General features: G+C 44.6%; 1 protein-coding gene across 4 annotated transcripts in view; it reads left to right on the plus strand.

Moving 5' to 3' along the window:
• mob2a (MOB kinase activator 2a) overlaps positions 1-18,264 on the plus strand; it is a 53,954-nt gene that overhangs the window by 24,091 nt on the left and 11,599 nt on the right. Inside the window, exon 1 of one of the 4 annotated variants that reach the window (XM_068723586.1) lies at positions 14,519-14,728. The exons of the other annotated variants lie outside the window; for them this stretch is intronic. Within the exon in view, the coding sequence (XP_068579687.1) occupies positions 14,607-14,728 (122 nt within the window). The 5' untranslated portion in view covers positions 14,519-14,606. Of the gene's footprint in view, positions 1-14,518; positions 14,729-18,264 lie in introns of those variants that run through there. 4 annotated transcript variants of the gene reach the window in all.

The raw sequence follows: 18,264 nt of genomic DNA on the forward strand, positions 1-18,264 counted from the left end.
CTTTTGGCCGTGCAGCGCTGTTTATTTGGACACAGTGTTCCCTTACAAGGCGGCAGGGAGGCGCTTTTCCCTTTTTTTTTTCCTGTGTTTTGTTGTTGTTTGCAGAGCATTGACCTACCAGGCAGTGCTCTTTCTTCTTCTGGTCCTTACCAGCAGAATTGACGTTCTCTTTGGTTCCCTACCTGGAACAACGATCATGTGTTTGAGAGCCTGTGCCGTGCACTCGCATAGCTGGTTGTTGTGCTTCAGAGAGAGAGAGATGGTAGAGAATTTAAGTTTGACTCTCTGGCAGGCGGAGCAGAAATGAACTGGTTCCTCTCTCTTGTGGTTGTGGGGCCAGCTAGCCTGAGCCTGCCTCGACTGCTGTATAAAGTCTAAATATAACTTTCTAGTTCTCCGAGGAGCGTTTTGATGGCGAGGGTAAAATAGTAGCTTTAACACACACACGGCACAGCTGGATTAGATTAGGCCTCGCCGTGATTCAGAACTTTTGTTTACACTTCACGGCTACTCTTAGTATGAATAACAGCCTGCCGTTTATGTGTGCATTAGTGTGTCGTGTATCTGCGAGGCTGCATATGTGTTCTGCATACAGTAGGCCTCGGTGAAGCACACAGAAGCCTTGTGAAGGCCGGGGCTTGTGCCAGGAATAGGCCTACTTATGTTCTTTTCTCCCCCCAGTGCCGATCAAGGCAGGGTTGGGACCTGGACAGTGCACTGACGTCTCATGGGCTCATTAAGACAAAATGGGCCATCACGTCTATTTCTGGCATTTCCTTTCCCTCGGCGTCTCCGTCGGCCAATCGGGCGGCTTGGCGGTGATGTCATAAGGCTCGATTGATGTGTGTTTTTGGGGGCACACCCATCCCAAGCAGGTCCTCGTTGACCTCGGCCCGGGCAAGCCCTCCGTCCCCTGGGCTCCAGTGTTTGGCCTTTCAACAGTAGCATTGTGCGGAGTACAAACTGCCTGCCAGCGCTCCGTCAAACAGCGTCAACTGTAATGTTGATCATCCTGTTTAAAATGGAACGATTGAACGGTCTGTCATCGTAGGACATGAAGCAAAATAAGATGGAATCGGCCGTCATTTCTCAGCCTTTGCCTTTTTTTATATGTTACAGTCAGGAACAAAGGCTTACTGTGCTATACTGTACCACGCAAATTCAACAAAAACTTCACCAAACTTCATTGCATTGATATAACAGAATGATATCTCAGTTTAATTACATTTTGAATTAAGTATACTATCATAGAAAACTGAAGAAGATTATTAAGCATTGTTGTCATCACATGCATGTAAACACACCATTAGAAACCATTTAACACCTATTGAGAAGAAATGCTTAACATTTTTAGAAATATGTTATTTTGCTTTCTTGTCGAGATTCATATCTAATTTTTGATCCTACTTTATGTACAAAACCTAACTCCAATAAACAACACATTGTGGTTTTACTGGGTTTACTTTAAAAAAGTCTGAAATTGGCAATTGAAAGGACAATAGCAGCGTCTAAGTGTCCGTGTTCAGGGTCATGACACTGTTTGAGTCTCATGCTGTCTGTTGACAGATTAACCAGTCTGGTTGGGATTTAAGTGTCAGTGGCCCAAAATTGAGACTGGAAAAAAAAAAGCGTATTTTTACAGATACCATTTAATGATAATAACAATATGTGGTTTTTATTTAAACCCTCAGCACCAATCTCTACCTTTTCTTCATTGTCACATGTGAACACTCAAACGTGCTGGATACATTTTCCAGTGTCTCCTCCAACTCAACAGTCCTGAGGCAACTACCACGGTTGGAGTTAAATCCCCCCCCAAGTTAAAAGTTTAAGTTGTGGCCATCATTGTTCACAATTGCAGCGTGAAAGTGAAAATCCCTCTGTCCTCTCCATTATGCGGTTGGATGTTTCTGTACCCGTATTATGTGTTGCTGTTGACGTGTTGCAGGACAGCAGACGCACACAGACCTCGAGGCTCCATCACATGACAAGAGCTTGTGTGTATGTGTGTGTTTGCTCTCAGTGGATCAGTTGCTAAATGTTATAATGTGCGCTGCGGAACAATAGTTCTGACTGTATCATCACACTGTGTGTGTGTGTGTGTGTGTGTGTGTGTGTGTGTGTGTGTTGTATTAGCTGAGCAGGCCGTACTGTTTTCCATGTGTCTCTCATTAGGCTATCTTTGGCAGGCCTGGCTGCCTCCACAGAGCTGGAGCGTGCAGCTCAACAAGGACGCCATTCTCTCCTCCATCGAACTCCACACTCGTTCCCCACTCGTTCCCCTCAGCCCTGCAGACTGCCTCTGCGCATTGCTGCCCGTCTGTCAGATGGGGCTGAATTGAATCGAGCTGAAATTCTCCAGTCTTTGAGGAAAGTTGGGCTGCTTCACCAAGCTAAATCATTATCTATTTAAAGCTTTGCCTGGAGGAAGTGAATGGCATTATTCCCTGTGGCTGTTGCACTGTACGATCAAGCTGTTTTGTCATTCAGTGCACATACAGTGTAGTCCGTATAGAAGTCTTCACCTGACTGACTGTCCTTCTCTACTTTCACCTGCCCTCCAGTCACTGCGGAGGGCAGATCTCGCACACGGGGCCAGTTGCGTAACAAAGACTGTGTGTGTGTGTGTGTGCGTGTGTGTGCGTGTGTGTGTGTGTGTGTGTGTGTGTGTGTGTGTGTGTTCAGGGGCAGCCTAGTCCTGCTGGCTCAGGAGATAGAGAAAGAGATGGCCTTGCACTAACCTCACCTCTGCATTTAGATTCACTCAGTCAGCCCGCACGCACACGCTTAATTTTAAAGCTCTGGATGCGGCTCCTTTGCTACTGAAACAACTTAATTCAGGTAAACATATTTATATTTATATGTGTGTGTGTGTGTGTGTGTGTGTGTGTATATAAAAAAAAAAAATAACTTGGAAGCAGGGATTAATTACAAAATCGGGAACACGCTACATGTTTAGAAAACGTAACCAGTGCTGCTCAGACAAGTATTTAGGTGCAGCGTAGCAGAGTGGAAGTTGTCTGTGTGAGGCATGGAAAAACTCACAGCTGCTTGGTGGCCCAATTGGCAAGTGGAGAAGGTCTTCATTGTTTTTGGCTCACTCTGTAGGTTGGTCAGGTGGAAGGAAAAGCGTTGGACAGAATTCAGTATCAAAACAAAGGCCTGGGGGGTTGTATGTGCTGTAAAGGTGTCAGGGAACACAGTTGTAGCAGTTGTTTCAGCAGCAGCCGATGGCTTCTCTGCGCCCGCCTCTTGGGAACAAGAGGCCCATTCTAAAGGGAGACAGGAAGTGCCTTGGCGCCTCACTTCCTGTTTGTTGAGTTTGTCCCAGGCAGGAGTGAGAGGGATGGGGGGGAGGGTGGTCTGGTGAAGCCCAATTGAACGGAGAAGGTGGTAGTCTATCACACACACACACACACACACACACACACACACACACACACACACTTGCCTGCTGCATAGCTGTGTAATTGCCTCAGTGCGGCAGTGCCTTTTGCAGCTGTGCCCCCTCATTTGTTTCAATTATCTACCATTTGACATGATAGACCCGAGAGGAAAACAGACACGGAAAGTTTTATTATCGTCATATTTCATGCCTTAAAAGCACAGCTGGATCCCGCTTACATCATGTTCAGATTCGCATTCACCTTGCGAGACTATATTTAATCAAGAGAGTAGCTGTGGCGAAGAAGCTGCTCTGGAGCGAGCAGGGAAGCTGCAGAGTGCTGACTGCAGCATGTTCTGAGGTGATGTCCGTAACATTTATTATGTTCACTTACAGAACTCGGAGGCTGCCGGCCAAACGAGGACTAACCTCGAATACCCTTTTGTACCATATTGATTTCTACCAGTGTGTTATGGACTTCAGTTGCAGTATTTTTTCTTTTTTCTTCTTCTGTTATTTAAGTCTTTTGCGTTGCAGACAGATGTGCACAATGCACTAGCAACCCTCCCATCCCCCTCTAGGAGCGATGATGTCACCGCATAAGCTCATCTTCCCAGGTGGGAGCCAGTTACTCCTATAAGCCAATCAAAGGCTTGTTTACACCTGAATCCCCTGGCAAGGAGACACACACACACACACACACACACACACACACACACACGCTCAACTTAATAGTGTTAAGAGCCGCTGATCTCTTCTGCTCATAAAAAGGGTCAGATTATATTTTTCCCTTTACTCATCCTTTAGCGCAGGATGTGATACATCTGTGGAGGGCAGAGGAAACCGTGAACATCATTGCTCGTCCAGGTTGTGCGGCTGCAGCAGAGGAGGAGGAGGAGGAGGAGAAAGAATAGGAGGAGGGGCAAACTCTTGCTGCTCAAGGACATCTATTGATTTGACCTCTCCTGTGTCTCCTTTCAGTCCTCCTCTCTTTTATTTTCCACTGATAGCAGCTGCCTACGCCCACTTCCTTCCCTCCCTCATTGATGCTCCATCTGTAGACGACGATGCTATTGTTTCCCTCATTCGTATGTCTTATTCCCTCTCAGCAGACAGACAGAGGACGCGCTCTAATATTTCCTCCATGCCAGTGTCTGACAAAGGGGCGGGGCCTCACTGTGGTTTCACCGTCATCTCAGCAATGCCCTCAAGGCGCAAAACGTGCATGGCTTTGTCCAGGAATTTCCAGAACATTTGCCGCCGCTTCCCTTTTTGTCTCCAAGCGTAAAACACGCTATTAAACACCGCTCTGCCACACACGTACACACTTTGTGTTTTTCCTCTTAATTAGCCCCCGGAGATTGCTATTTACTGACATCCAAACATGATATTCTGTCGTAGCTAATTACTGGAAAACAAGTCTTTGGGCGGAGCACATCTTCTGTCTAAAAATATAAATGATAATCTCCTGTTGTGTGTTGTCAGTGCTCTGTGTGATGGGACTTGCTTCAGGCTACAAGCACAATCTCTTGTTTTTGAGCTGCAGTTGTTTGGTGGCAGTGTTGTTGTTGTTGTTGTTGTTGTTGTTGTTGTTGTGGGTGGATATCCAAGTGGTTGAGTCACACATTACTGCCTTCCAAGTATCTTCCTTGGAGAGCCTGGACTTCCTCTCTGGGTAGGAGAGGTGTCACACACATTCATTCAGGTCTAATCTAAGCTGATTAGAGGTTGAAATGCACACAGAGGGGTACTCTCCAGATATCAGATTCAAATTACTTTGTTGTCTGTCAGATTTGCATAAAAAAGCATTAACAATACATACATGCATGTGCATTAAGTGATTGTGTTGACTGCAGAATGTCCGAGGAAGCGACCTTGATTCTTGGCAGTGGGCTTCAGGGAGCACCGGCTCGCTCATATTTTCCACCAGCTTGGTTTTTGGTGCGTTAATACGTCTCCTTCAGTCACATGCTTCTCTTCACCTCTTTGCCAAATCTTGGGTGTGACCACTTCCTACGCTTTCATCCACTCAGTGTTAATGGAACTCGCACAATGGGCCAGAGTTTCCTCTGTTATCAGATGGTGGCGAGATCTCGTCTAGTCATCAGGGGGAATTTAGTTTTCCTTTTTTTTTTTTTGCTTGACCTCTTAGGATCTTTGGGCTAAACTAACACCCTTGAATGTTTTTCTTCTCTTAACTTTCTGAGATGTATTATGTGTGTGTGCACGGCGTAGGGAGGCACTGGCTGTACTCCTCTGTGAAAATGTCCTTGTTTCCTCCGTGCCGAGCAGAGCGGCAGATGTGAGCCTCTGCTGCCGTGACGGCTCTAGCGATGCTCTCCAGAGATAACGGCTTCTGTACAAAATGCTCCCGCTGACGGACACATAATGTTCGCACACTCACATCTGTGGTGAACGCTGTTGATGAAATTGTGCACGGACACGAGTGCCCACGTCATTCACTGAGATGAGAGACTGTGAGGAAATTTGACAATAGAGGAAGGCCAACACAGGAGATAAGGAACAAATGAGGTTTCATCCTTGAGGAAACAACATTGGTACAAATTTATTCTACTATTTTTTTATTTTTTTTTTACAACTACAGCAGTCTAAACCAGCAATCCTCCATAAATCACATGGAAGTTGTAGTGATTCGTTCTTGTGTTAATCAACTGTTTGGAGGATGTAGTTTGTGGTACTGTTGAGCTGTATTGTGTATATAGAGAGGTTTTAGTGTTATTCAGCCCGCCCTCATTGACAGTTTTCTTCTAATTACCTCTGTGAAAAATGTTCCACCATATCTCACAAAAAAATCTTACTTACTTAAGAAATATTTGTTATTCCTGTATGACTGAAACTTTGTAGACTCAACCGGAGCAGTTTTCTCCACTAATTAAAACAAATGTCTAAAATGTTTCCCTTAATATTGAAATGATTGAAAACTACTTTACGAAAGATAAGTACTATGAATAAAATGTTTCTTTCTGTTGAATATAATTCGGAGATATATCGATTTTTAAAACTTGTTTACTGTTCATCAGTAGCTCAGCAAGTTTAGACCTCAGTTAGTTCATTGATCTCTGGGTTAAAGAGCAAACAGATCGCTCACATGCCACACAGTCTGCTGGAGTTGTGTTGTCTGCTGATGAAGGAAATGGAGAATCTTTCTCCTGGGAAAGTGGTCCCCTGAATCTCTCATTTCATCCCTCATTTTGTTTGTAATTGTTTGCGGGCCGAGAGAACGCGCAGTCCCTGCATGAGTGATGTAATATACCTGTTGGTGGTGTTAAGAAGCGCACTAATAGGATTTGACTTGTGCTCTTTAGGCAGCATGTTGATCTTATCTGCTGGGTCTTAAATCATTATCGCTTGTGCTTCACGTAATGGTTTCTTTGATTTTGGATTGGGGTTATTGGCCCCAGGGTGATGTTATGCCATACCAGTCTTTTATGTGATACAGATTTTAAACATTGTTCACATACTCGCCTCATTTCATTGTTCACGCGCTGTTTGAGCCCGAGAGTGACGTGTGGAATATCTCGACACAGTCTGTCGAGCAGACATGAACTTTTGTCTGCTCGACATAAATCAGTCACTCATTCCCCACTAGAGTGAAGTTGGGTTTCTCAGGCTGTCGACGCCAATTACTCAACTCGATGTTAAAGGACATTACATTCTGTACATTTCAGTGTGTGTGTGTGTGTGTGTGTGTGTGTGTGTCTGTCTGTGTGTGTGTGTGTCTGTGAGTATGAGGTTGTTCTGGGAAGCGCCATACGTTTCATCCACATTCCCCTCGGTAGGAAATCTGTGACTAAATGCCCTCATTTAGGAGTTAATGAGCTGGATCGGGGCGGGCATGCAGAACACAGAAAGCCACCCAAACTGTGTGCATGAAACCCACTCCCTCCTCTTTATCTCTGCATCATTTGCTCATAAGACTCACCAACAGTCCCCACAGTGCTGACTTTGTGTACTCTGTCCCATTTCCTCAAGAGTTCCCAGAAGACTTTGCAGCTTAGCTTATTTGTAGTAGTGTAAAGGCCGTGTTTCGGACCGTCTGTGAGCGTCTCTTTACCTGACCCCTCAAATGGTTTGTTACACAGAACCAGCTGAGAGGCCAGCCATCATTGAAAACTGGGGGGGGGGCATGAAAAGACAGCTCTGTTCACCTCACACATATGCCACCCACACCCACGCACACATCCTGTGCAAACATGGGCAATCCTTTTCCCGCCACCTCCTCTTGGCTTCCTCCATCTTTCCCTGTATTCCATGACTGTCTTTCTATCCATCCCCTCCACCTTATTCACCACTGTTCACACACACACACACACACACACACACACACACACACACACACACACACACAGACTACCTCTTGTGCTGCTGAGCAAACAGTAGCATTTGACCACAGCTCTCTTTTGCACCTCTTTTTTTACATCACAAACTACCTTCTTTTTTTCCCCCCCAGACCTCACCTCTCCTTGCTAAGTGGTTTCACTGTGTAATTGCTGAAGTATTGCTTTATGTATTTTTTAATGTTTGACACTTTTCTTTTCCTTATGGTCTTTGTATTACTCAGCCACACCAGTAGTGGAAAGTAACTCATTAAATTTTACCGTCTGCAAAGAATGATGACGTCTATAGCATCAGCATAGTGCTGGTTTGGTTTCAAGTGTCACAAAAAAACACACACACACACACACACACACACACACACACACACACACACACACACACACACACACACAGAGCATCCACACCCTTATTATAAACCTGGAATGGAAAAGTGGAATGGAAAACTCAGTCTAAAACTTGCACAACCTCACAGCTAGACTGTCTGCAGTTATTGGCCTTTTCCAAGGGTGGGTACTGTTCTCAGCTTATACTCTCTGCTCTCTTCTTGTAAATGCATCCAATGCAAAAAAAATAAAAAATAGCTTTCATATCCCTTTTAACTTCTCTCCAGAGTCAGGTTGCTGCTCGTTAGGTTTAAACTTAGGTTTGACTTCCCTCACCTTATATGTAAACTGGGCACACCTACATGTTGCCAGCAGGTGGCAGTGTTGCTGTGTGTGTGTGTGTGTGTGTGTGTGTGTGTGTGTGTGTGTGTGTGTGTGTGTGTGTGTGTGTGTGTGTGTGTGTGTGTGTGTGTGTGAGAAACAAGGAATGTTCCTCTCACAGGCCCGGAACCGCAGCCAAACGCGCACTGTTGTTACACTGGAGCTGTAATCTGTTAGTAATGTTTTGGTTTGCTTGAAAAATGTTCAGAATTGTATCTGCAGTTGGGAGATCAGCAGGTTTAGTGTGCGCGTGTGTCCTAACCTCAGTGCCAAGGTTATCTTATTCTTCCCAGGAAAGACCACATTCTTTTCCTTTTTCTGAGGTTTATTCGAGTTCTGGGAAGACGAGTAGCCTTCAGTAACCTTTTCTGTTTCCTCCAGTAGTGCACGAGGCGTAACACATGCAAACATCTACAGTTATGTGCAAGTATCATACCTCGAATATCATGAGCGCCATCAGTGTGAACACACAGCAGTGACCTGAAAGTGCACTGAAAGAAGAAAAATACGAACAACTACAAGTCCATGAGACCCGAGCAAAACCCCTCTGCTGATGAAGACAGTTTGATTTGATCAAAAGCTCCAGAACAGCTAGTAAATGGACCATGTGGTCAGATTGTTTTCTCTACTCCTGTTTCCAAAGTCAAGAATGAACTCTAATGAAATGAACTCAACAGTAAGGACGGCTTCTAAGCAGTACTCAACGTTCTCTTGAATCCTCTAGTCTGTACCCTTCAGTGATTGCTTCACTCGCACCTCTGTTTACGAGGTATAAGTCATTATGTGAGTGCACCATCAACACTGTCACTCCTTTGTCATGTGATTAATCTCTCTTTGATGGAGTGACCGTACAGCAGGAAAGAAAGCCTCATTACCATTCCCTCTGCTACCTTGCACCTGATCCTTGGTGCTCACAGGTGTGTGTGTGTGTGTGTGTGTGTGTGTGTGTGTGTGTGTGTGTGTGTGTGTGTGTGTGTGTGTGTGTGTGTGTGTGTGTGTGTGTGCGTGCTCCTTTTAAACTTGACAGACGGGTGTTTGGCTGCACAGGTGGCGAATTATGGGATGGATCGAGACTTTCTCCTGCTAAGGAATGTTGGGAGGAGGAGTGCAGCTAGCCGCCAGGGCATGCTGTGACAACCTCCCACATTGAGCCAAACTCTTTCACTCCTCTCATCCCTAACTTCTGTTATTGCTCTTCGTTCACTCCCTTTTCTGGTCTGTTTTTGCCCTCTCTTCACCCATCTCACTTAACTAATCTCAACTGCTCCCCCTTTCTCACTTCCTGTTGCCTTCTCCCATTCTCATCCTCCATTTTCTTCCTCTTCATGTTCCAGTCTGGCCCGTTCCCGCTGATATGATGGTGGTTAATCTAAGGAAATGGTCATTTATAAAAGTCTGGACACAAGTCTGGTATTTCTCATCTCCTGTCTTCCATCTTGCTAAAGCCCTCTCTTCCTTTAGTCATAAACAAGTCAGAACATGACCTCCTGTCTTCCAGGCATACTGGGCTACTCTGTCATGTTTGAGTTGGCTCCAGAAAATATGCAGAAATAGTTTAACATTTCAAAATCTGATCTAATCTGATTTCTGATTGGATTATGAGTGCAGTGGCAATCAGGCAATAGAGTAATCTTCCTCTGTGCCATTGCTACTGTTAAATGGAACATGAGGTTGACCCTTAATATATCACACATCTACCTCCCAAACAACAAAAGCCAGATCAAACCAAACGTCTTAGATCTCCTGCTCTTGACCCCCTTAAGTTCACTCTTCGCGTTGCTCCTGTTCCTCTCCTCTTCTCTCCTTTGTTCGTGCAGACTGCGCTGTGCAGAGAGCGACGGCATGTCTTTGCATGCAGCCCTTCCCCGACAGGAATGCAGAGCAGAGCAGAGACGAAGCCAGTGAAGAAAGGGGCACACATTCAATTCCTAAAGGGTTGAAAGGAAAGAGATGAGTCAAAGAAAAACTGGTATGATAGAAGAAAGGTACCCTAAGCCATTCATTTCAGAGGTAGACTCCCGTATGCCCAGTTTGATGCAGCATATTTTGTCTTCACATGCTGAAAACATGAAGTTGGTTTTGGGGCATAGATTGGCTGATTGTCTTTGTCTAAGATCACTTCTTTCATTTTCTTTTTTTTTTCTTTTTTTAGCTGTGGCAGCAGAATCGGCTCTCTTTTGTCTCACTGCATCGGTTGGTATTGCTGGTTGGGTCGCTGGGTTCAGTGTACGGAGTGTCTCCTGGCCCTGCTGACCTTTTATATCTGGGCCTATAGAAAACCCCCTCGGCACTAAAGACCTTCAGCCTGCAGTGTTTTCACTGGTTAAGACCTTACCTAAACACACCACACCACTCCCACACAGCCAGAGCGCAATGCCAAGTGAAGGTCTTTACAGAGCAACTTGGAACTGCTCTGATTCTTATTTATTCATTCTGCTGTCATCACAGTTGGCTGCCTGAAACGTCTGTCATTTTGATCCCGGCCATGATTGGCTGGAGATGTGCTTTTGGAAGGGCAGGGACCGAGCTGTTGCCAGGCCGCAAGGCGCATCTGCTGCGGTTGTGACTCATCTGCTGCTGGCCTGGAATCAGTGTTTTCTTTGTCTCAAATAGGTGGAATGTCTGCTGACTTTCAAACCCAACCTGTTGAGCCAGCCATCCATGTCTCTCTGCAGCGCTGCAGGCCAACATGTCCTTATCATTCGGGCAGCTTTTAATGTTTTAGTGTGGGTGGTGTTGTCGTTTCAACAGTCCAGTGTCTCTTTCCTGTGTCAGTAGATGGCTCAAAGTGGCTGCAGTTGAGTGCTTGAGTTTTTTAACATACCATTATAACATTTTTCTCCGCCTCCTAACTGGCACGTTATGACGTCAATGACAGTAATGACTTGGATGACTTGCATTTTGCTCCACCCCAGTCTTTATTTTCCTTGTGTTATCTGTTAGTCTGATCAGTTATTGCTGTAGTTATTGTGCGCATTGTTACTTCTTCACTCATCAGATTAAAGCTCAGCACATCCATCAGTCAGCCATTGACGTCACAGTGTGTCAATGGACAGCCTTTATTTCTTCTCCTCCCCGCCCTTCTTTATGAGTGATGTGTAGTTAAATATTGGCCTTTCTGTATCTCCGGGGTGGTTGTCGTTTGATGAGTGCAGCTTGTTATTACTGATGAAAGTAATTTAGTTATGTAACCCTTAAAGTTTTTAATGTAACCCCAAATATCCCACAAAGAAATAAGTAATCAAAAGTAGGCTTGCTTAAACTCTTATCTGTGCCACTAGTGCTCCATACGTCGATGCGGGAAACATCTGGTTTGGTGAGAGCAGGTGGCACATGAGTGAAGCCATGTCTTGTCTGCATTGTGGAAGGGAATGTGTCCGTGACGTTAGCAGAGAAGAAAGAGTAAACCTCTGTCCCGCCAGACGATGGTATGTGGCCGTTGGCTTCCATCCACGTCAGACGTTGCGTAAGAGTCGGCCATGTGCAGCTCAATGCCACCGTCTCCGTCTCTTTCCGTTAGCCTGCAGATCACATAACACGACTACAACTACAGGTGGGACTACGCATTACCTGTTCAGCCAGAGACGAGAGGCCAAGGCGAAGCCCCGGTGATCTTGAATGGATGTCTTCTATTTTCAGTGATGGCACGGATCCAATAGTTCAAAGCAAATTTAATAGAGTGCCCTCAGCACAAGATTTCCATCACAGCAACACACTGCTTTCTCTTGGGTGGTCACAAGTAGCACATGAGCACCTCATGCATCAACTGTAATAACAGCTTTACACTGTAATATATCACATAACTCTTTATAAACAGCATGCTATGACGTACATATACTGTATTTATAGCGGCCGTACAAGAACTTCCTTGAGATAGTTTGAGTTTGGTAAAGTTTTAATTTAATCAAAAACTTAACAAAGTTACAAAGCTGACCAGACATTTGATGACCATTTGCACTACAGGTTTCAATAATCAGTGCTGCCGACACGTTGCTATAAAAGAAAGATTTGACCTTTTTATACTCGTACTATATACTACATAACACAACGAGCCAGGTCCCCACCACAAACCCCTCTCATACCTGCTCACAGGACTCCTATCCCCTCACCAGCTCAGTGACTCACCTGCTTGCACAGTCTTTGATCCGTGCATGCCCACACACACACGTCATGACGACCCCCCCCCCCCCCCCCCCCCATCTCTTTGCACTGTTCTCTGTATTCTTTATGAGCCAGGCCGATGCTATTTTTAGCAGCAGGGGGAAAAAGTCAGTGCCCTGTTCTGGTCTCTCTCTCCCCTCCACTCCCGGCTCCTCACCGGGCCCCTGGATCACCCAACTCCACCCACCAAAGCCCAGCCCAGTGCACACTAGTGTGGTGAGGGGGGGGGGGGCAAGTCTCTCATGCAGGATACGGGTGCAGAGAGGCGCCTGTCAGACCCTCTGCTCCTTTTTGATTCTTTCAGATCATTTCTTTGGATTATATTTAAACATAAACAAGTGGCGCCTCAGAGGATCCAACGGTAAACACTGTACACACACACACACACACCTTTGCACGCTCAAATTTCATACTCTCATGCATACGCACAGTCCGCACATACAACACCCTCAACAATCTCTTTTATCTTCCTTACTTGCCTACTTGCACCCAGCGCACATAGCTCCACAGATTGTGTGTGTGTGTGTGTGTGTGTGTGTGTGTGTGTGTGTGTCCAGGCTACAGCGGCCAGTCGCTCCAGTATTTCTCACATCTGCAGCTCCACCATGGCCCCCACAAGTTATGTCTGGAGAGACAGAGAGGAAAAACAGACTTGTTGAAGAAGAAAGGGAGACAATGAGAGGGAGAGGGCGAGTCAAACAAACCAAGAAAGGGAGGAGAAATGTGTGAAGAGAGCAATGGAGGAGAAAATAAGAGAGGACGTTTGAGAGGCAATAATTAGAGGGAAGAAGGAATGATGGCTCTTGTTGTGCGTCACTCGACTCCCATTGTTAATTTTCTCATGTGCATATTGTGTTCATAAAAGTGTTATTGGCTGAGCTCTCTATTGACAATTTCATTTCAACTCACATTATACACTTAAAAGCATGTCCATAACATGAAACTTCTCAAATTATTGTTACAAACGATTTCCTTGCCCCCAAAGCACAAAGCTCCAGATATTCCTGTGGATCTCTCTTGGGCTCTCAAACAGGCTTAGTTTGATTCTCTCACTGGTTCCTCAGCTTTGACATGTTTGAACACAACATGACCACTGCCAGCCTCACATAGTTGGACTCAGGTGAAGTTCAGAATCAACACGAGGAATGTCGCCCCACAGTCACGCTTTACACACGCTTTTTTAAAAAAGTTGTATGTTAGCTACATTGTAGCAAGAAACCTGTCAGGTTTTTTTGGGGGGTTTTTTAAGCACACTTTTTCCTGTTTTTGCATGTTATTTGTTTATTTGTTTAAATTGCTGCTCTAAAATCAGAATTTTCTTAAAAATTAGATTGAAAGTAGTTCGACAAAGTAATCTTAACTCACTAGCTTTTTCTGGAGCGTTCAACCACATTTCAGTCTTCATTAGCAAATGAGTTTGCTCATTTTCATAATGTGTATATATAGTGACGAAATAATTACAGAAGCCGATGAGTTATTTAAGAAACCCACTTAGGGTCAAAGCTGTAGCATTAAGTGCTGACAAACTAATACATTGGAAGTGATGTATTACAAGCTCTTCTCTGGGCTGCTATGAATATTTACCTTTTTATTTTTATCCTGTAAAAGTCATAAAGTCAGTCTTATGTAAACATGTTCTACAGCAGACAAATTGAATGTAGTAACACCTTTTTATTCCATCGTGGTCCGCTGTTATAAGCGGATCACCTGTTGCTACATTGTAACTACACTCAGGGGAGATGAACAAACCACGTCCACATGGGCAGACTCTAACGGCACCACGCCCCGCCCACCAAGCTCTCTCCTTTACGCTGATTGGACGACAGGGGACAGAGAGGGAGGCCCTTCTGTAAACTTGACAAAGTTTTTCTTTCTGCTGTGTAGTATGCGAGTTAGAGCTCCAGATAAATCCGACCCTGGTGCCATTCGGACAGACTTACGTTGCACCTGAATACTCAGCGGAGATAGTCTGACGCTATATCTTCATGTTTTAAACTATGGTCGGAGATTTTTGCTCTTTTTCTGGAGATATAACGGACATGCACTCTCAGAGAAACTCCAAAAACGGACTAAATTGCAAGATGGTGCTTCAGGCTGTCGGGAAAGTACTAACGTTAAGGTAAAAACTCCGCTCTTATTTTAACTTGACAGAGTGGTGTCTGCTAATAACCGCGGAGTCGAGTCCGTGAATGTGACATTTACAAAACATTTTAAGAAAATAATGTGTTTTACCTTTGGTAATATCTCGTGTAATGCTACTTTCTCCGCCAAAGCCAGACACCTTGTTGACTGTAACGTTACGTTTGTAGTGTAATTCATCTTCTGCTGTCTTATTACAACGTTACAGCGGTCCAGTGACTCCAGTGAGAATATAAACTAATACACGTAAAGCTACGTTGTGCTCAATGCCCGCCTGTAGCCTGCCGGAGACCAAATGGAGGAGACTTGTGTTTAATATCTGTTTGACTGTGACTCTACTACTCAGCCTGAAAGATAAGAAGCGGTCTCCTCTTTAATCACTGAAGTATTAGCGTGCTCTGGTTCCGGGGTCACAGCAATTTACCATCCGGACGTGTGTAGCCTGAACGCCTCATTCCTCCTGTAGCTCTAACGAGACTCAACAGGAGGAACGTGACACTGTCTCCTCTTCTAGTCTGATGCATTATTTAAAGCGCCTAACTCACGTTTTAGCTTAAACAATCTAAACAGGAAATTATTTTAAACCACAGCTCAAATTGTTTAAAACGTTTTTTGTTTTGAATGAAAAAAGAAGCGCAGTATGGTGAGTGTTAAGTTAAACAAGCCTATTAATACTAATTGAATCCTACCTCACAGCATCCTATTTATTGGCTACATCAGAATCTAAATATTGAAGGTGATAGTCTAAACACATGATTCAGGACTACTACTGAACGTCTGATTGCTCTTGTGTCACTTTTTGTTGTTTGTTTGAGGTTGGAAAGCCATTTGAACTATATTTGAATGTATAAAACGATGCTGTGCACATTATTGTATCCGCCTTCTAAAGGCCACAATGTGGCCGCTCTGACATAAGACTTAAGAAAAAAAATGCATGACCCAAATAGGAGTGTTAACAGCATACAAAGTAACACAAACAACAACCCCAGTCATGCTTAATCCCCATGGAGAACCGATATGCCCCATGTCACAGCGATCGTGAACAAGGCAAATATTTAACCCACTTAGTGTGTGTTTACCGTGTATGTGTCATGTGAAGAAGACACACAGTCATTATGAGTGTGTTCCTCCAGGGGACGAACGGTAAAGTTTCCTCTTACCTGGCAAAGTCTGGGGACAGGTGTGTTCTGAAGCAGCAGCCCGAAGGGCACATGCCTTTTTAAAAAAGATGTGGAGAGAGATAGCGAGGAGAATATCCTCCATCTTAGGATCTCTTGAGAGACTGGAAGCAGGATGTAATGGACGCAGCAGAGAGTGTTATTGTACAGTATGTTATGTCTGTTGCAAGACCTGCAACACGTTGAGACAAGTTCTGCCCCTTCCTTTTTTACTGGGAACTCAACCGCCTTACTCAAGAAATCAGAAGGTTAACCAGGAAATTCACATTTATTTGCCTTGAAGGGGGTTTTCACAAATTTGACGTCTTGAGGAAAAAGTGAACAAAAACAACCACGTCATCAAAGTGAACAAGGTTGCATAGTTTGGGCTTTTATGAGTGGGTGGTGGGCGTTGTAGACCTGTTTATAGCTCCGCTTTTAACCAGTTTCCTCTTCCACTGAGGATGCAGGTATGAATACTAGACTGTAAAAACATAGCTTACGATAGCTTTTAACAGTCCCATGATGAGAGTAAATGTGTAGTTTTGTACACTAAAATGTCTTTTCAGAGTTTTTTGCTCTTCTTTGCTTCTTGAATACTTAATGTGGGGAACAAATCCGCACACACACACACACACACACACACACACCCCCATTCCCTCTTTTTTATACTATTTGATCCAGCGTCCTTTCAGATGGACTGATTGGATTGAACAGAGTGTAGAGATATCATTCAGCTCATATCATTTATGTAAATCACTTCCTGTCGTGCCAAAATCAATGTCGGAGTGCTAACCTTCCACCAAGGTTCTGTTTGCCAAGTGCTTAATCGGGGGCTCGGTCTTATCTCAACCCCAAACCCCATTTCCTGTCACACATGTGCGTTGTGATGTTGATGAGGCTCCATTATAGTGCAGGCAGGGGGTCCTCGCGTACTCTGCAGGCCTGAGGGCCACTGAATGGGATTTAGCACAGGATGACAAGGGGAAGAGTAGGTAACCAGTGTGTGTGTGTGTGTGTGTGTGTGTGTGTGTGTGTGTGTGTGTGTGTGTGTGTGTGTGTGTGTGTGTGTGTGTGTGTGTGTGTGTGTGTGTGTGTGTGTGCGTGCGCACGCACGCACATGTTTAGGCCTGCACCTTGGCTTCAACTCTCCTTTACTGATTTACAGTGCTGCTGACGCCCCCGGTGATGCTACCGTTTAAGTGGTGGCAGCTGTGCATTCTTTGTTTTTGTTTCCCTCTTATCTCCTGACTTCAGAACTAAAACAGACTGCTACTGACTTAATTACTGAATGTATTTGTGCATCAGTACCCTTTTTTTAAAAATACCAACAAAAAAAACAACATCAACTCGAGGAACAACTATGACAGAGCAGTTACTTTGTAGACTTTAGCACGCCGAGGCACAGCCTATGGGTTAGTCCATCCTTAACTCTGTCTCTTTTTAGCCCCATAATGGCTGCTGTGGTTTAGCTTTGGTGTGCTCAGACGGCCTGCTCTCCTCTGTCTGTGGTTTTTCGGGGAAAAGAGCCATTGGCTCTGTTCAATTTGAATCCTGAAATAGATCAGGAGGCCCGGATTGGAGAAAACCGATCCTCTTCACTGAAGCTGCTCTTTTTACAAAATGGCAGAGTTCATTCAATCGGCTCTAGTCTTATCGGCTGAGATTAGAGCGATATCTTGTTGCTATTGATATATTATAAACCCTGAGTAGTGTGAATCCCACAATCAGTTGACAAAGAAGGGGCAACCTCCTGACATTTGATTGATTTGGTCTCTGACCCATCAGGTGTTTGCTTCTAAAGGTCGGTCAGAAGTGTTTGATTTCTGTGGTGCTCCTGGGAAGAACGCCTCTGATGTCTGTGGTGCTTGTTATCTCTCATCTCCTTATCATGCACACAGGCTCATTTATAGTTTGAAAAAAATCTGTATTGGGGCAAGGTTAAGACAAGCAAAGCATATCTTTGCACCTCTCTTGTTCCACAGAGATAACAGAAATGTCCTGTATTCTAGAGACCTTTTCAATCTGAGCAGAATCTTTGCTGAAAATGAAGTTCTTCTCTGAAATTAAGATTTTAGATATAAGATCATTTTTGCCGTTCCTGAATCGTTAGTTGTTTTGTTTTTGTTTTTACAGTTGCACTCAAAGTAAATCCCTCAGGCCACTAGTCTTTGGGCAGATGACAGACTTTTTTGTTGGCTGTGTCAGATGGTTGTACTTGCCGCTCACCCTCGCAGATTGCATGAACTGCGTCCGTACGGCAATAGATTCAGAAGGCCAATTCAAGCAACAGTTGTGCAATAACGGGTTTGGCTTTTGCATGAGCCGCAGACTTAAGGGGAAAGTCATTACACGGGTT

This window comes from Cebidichthys violaceus, unplaced genomic scaffold, assembly GCF_023349555.1.
Source record: "Cebidichthys violaceus isolate CVI_PGR_0920_01 unplaced genomic scaffold, fCebVio1.0.p SCAF_3, whole genome shotgun sequence".
In the NCBI taxonomy this organism is placed as follows: domain Eukaryota; kingdom Metazoa; phylum Chordata; class Actinopteri; order Perciformes; family Stichaeidae; genus Cebidichthys; species Cebidichthys violaceus.